This window comes from Neopelma chrysocephalum, unplaced genomic scaffold, assembly GCF_003984885.1.
Source record: "Neopelma chrysocephalum unplaced genomic scaffold, ASM398488v2 Primary Assembly neopelma1_77, whole genome shotgun sequence".
NCBI classification, from domain to species: domain Eukaryota; kingdom Metazoa; phylum Chordata; class Aves; order Passeriformes; family Pipridae; genus Neopelma; species Neopelma chrysocephalum.
In genome coordinates this window covers 8,458,646-8,460,533 of record NW_020897738.1, presented here as the reverse complement: position 1 = coordinate 8,460,533, position 1,888 = coordinate 8,458,646, and the positions used below count along the sequence as shown (strand labels likewise).

The 1,888-nt window shown below is 40.0% G+C and overlaps 1 protein-coding gene across 1 annotated transcript in view; it reads right to left on the bottom strand.

The window, feature by feature from the left end:
• Positions 1-1,888, bottom strand: part of TXNRD2 (thioredoxin reductase 2) — a 27,173-nt gene that overhangs the window by 2,588 nt on the left and 22,697 nt on the right. Inside the window, exons 14-15 of the mRNA XM_027689425.1 lie at positions 1,580-1,672; positions 1,069-1,140 (exon numbers count right to left, since the gene is read on the bottom strand). Of these exons, the coding sequence (XP_027545226.1) occupies positions 1,069-1,140; positions 1,580-1,672 (165 nt within the window). The remainder of the gene's footprint in view (positions 1-1,068; positions 1,141-1,579; positions 1,673-1,888) is intronic.

The window sequence follows — 1,888 nt, the reverse complement described above, 5'->3', positions numbered from 1 at the left end:
ATCAAGCATTAAATCATCACTAATCCAGCTGTTCAGTAAAAGCTTGAAGTCTTTCCTCAGGAATGCCAGGAACAGCAGCAATCCTGACATGTAACTTTAAATTTTGAGGAGTTTTAAACAAAAAACTCTCTTGCAATAGAGTTTGAAATACTCAAGTTAAATGTTTATTTTGAGAGTTTAGTAGGGACTATATTCAATATCTTCCAATAACTATTATGCTATTATTACTTCACCCTCAAATATTTACTTCAACTGACATAATTCAAAGGGAATACATAAAAGGAAATAGCAACCTTAGTTGCACTGGTACTTGGGACACTTAAGGCAAGTTACTAAGGCACTTACATAAATCAGATGTGACCAAATACAGTCAGAAAAACTGGCTGCAACTATTGACAATGGACATCTCTTAACAATGACAATATAACACTGTATCATAGAACTGATGGACCTATTCATGTAAAATAGATTGTTCCCTGATATTGAGGAGAAAAGAATAAAAAGAAAACTATGATATATTTTACCAGTGCTACACTTCACCTTAGCTAAGATTCTCTACTAAGGGCAAGTGCATCAAAAACCTTTCCAACACTGAAGCAAGTGGATGGCTCTAGGAGAAGATACATTTCAGGTCTGACACTTTGGTCTTAGCCAGGAGCTTTTTGTTTTCCTGAGTAAGACTGAATAGTTACTCTACTTTTGTAAGCCTTATGCTTAATTTTTTTGAAGGTAGCATACTTTGCCAAGAGATGGCAATGCAAATATTACATGTAACCAGTTAAAAACTTTGCTGGGAGAAGCAGAGATTGATGCCTATAGAATTTGAAATATTTCTTAGGACCTTAAGAGCAGTCCAAAGACAGCATTAGTCAGCAGAATGTCAGTTCTGAAAAATGCTAATATCTGAAAAGCAATTTCAAGATGCAATGGGATATTTAATGAACATTAAACATTTGGAGTTACACTAGAGAAACAGGTTGTTTTTTGCCAAACAGCCCTCCTTAAAGCTGGCTGCACCATATCACTTGTTTCAAATTAGAGGCAAGTTAAAAAGCTCACAGAACTCACTTTCATATAGCATTGAGTTGCATCTCTTTCAGCCACTGTAAACTCCAAAGGTTTATAATATGCATGGAATACCTGGTAGGAAAAACAACAACATTTTGGGTTAGAGAGCACTGTTATGTCAAAAACTGCCATTTAATATTATAATGACTGGTATTACTACATCTTTATACCTCTGTAGAAAAAATTATTTATTTAAAACCTTTTCATTATTTTAAAGGAAAATACGGAAAGCCCAGCAAGATGCTGCACAATATAACTTGCTAAAATGGCAGCTACTTTAAAGCTGTCACCCAATTTTAAAGCTGTCAATAATTTCAAGCCCACTAGGTAACAGTTCCCATTGTGACCTGGTGCAATACTACCAAAGCTCTGAGCACTTCTGGGGACTCCCTAACTGCAAACATACTGTTTTGGGGGTCCAAAAATTTTTTACCTGATGCAACAGTGAAAATTCTGTCTGTTCACAGTGCAACTCTGCCACCAAACAAGAGAATTACAGCTGATTTCATACCTCAATATTGTCTGCCCCATGACACTGCACAGCTGCCTCCTCCGACAGTCCCACGCAGCCGTATTCCAGCGGGGTGAACACCGTGGTGGGCACCTGCTCCGGGGGAACAGCGGTGTTACTGGGAACACGGGGTGTTACTGGGGAGCAGGGGGTGTTACTGGGAACAGGGGGTGTTACTGGGGAACAGGGGTGTTACTGGGGACAGGGGGGGTTTCTGGGGACAGGGGGTGTTACTGGGGGAGCAGGGGGTGTTACTGGGGAGCAGGGGGTGTTACTGGGGAACAGGGGGTGTTACTGGGGAACAGGGGG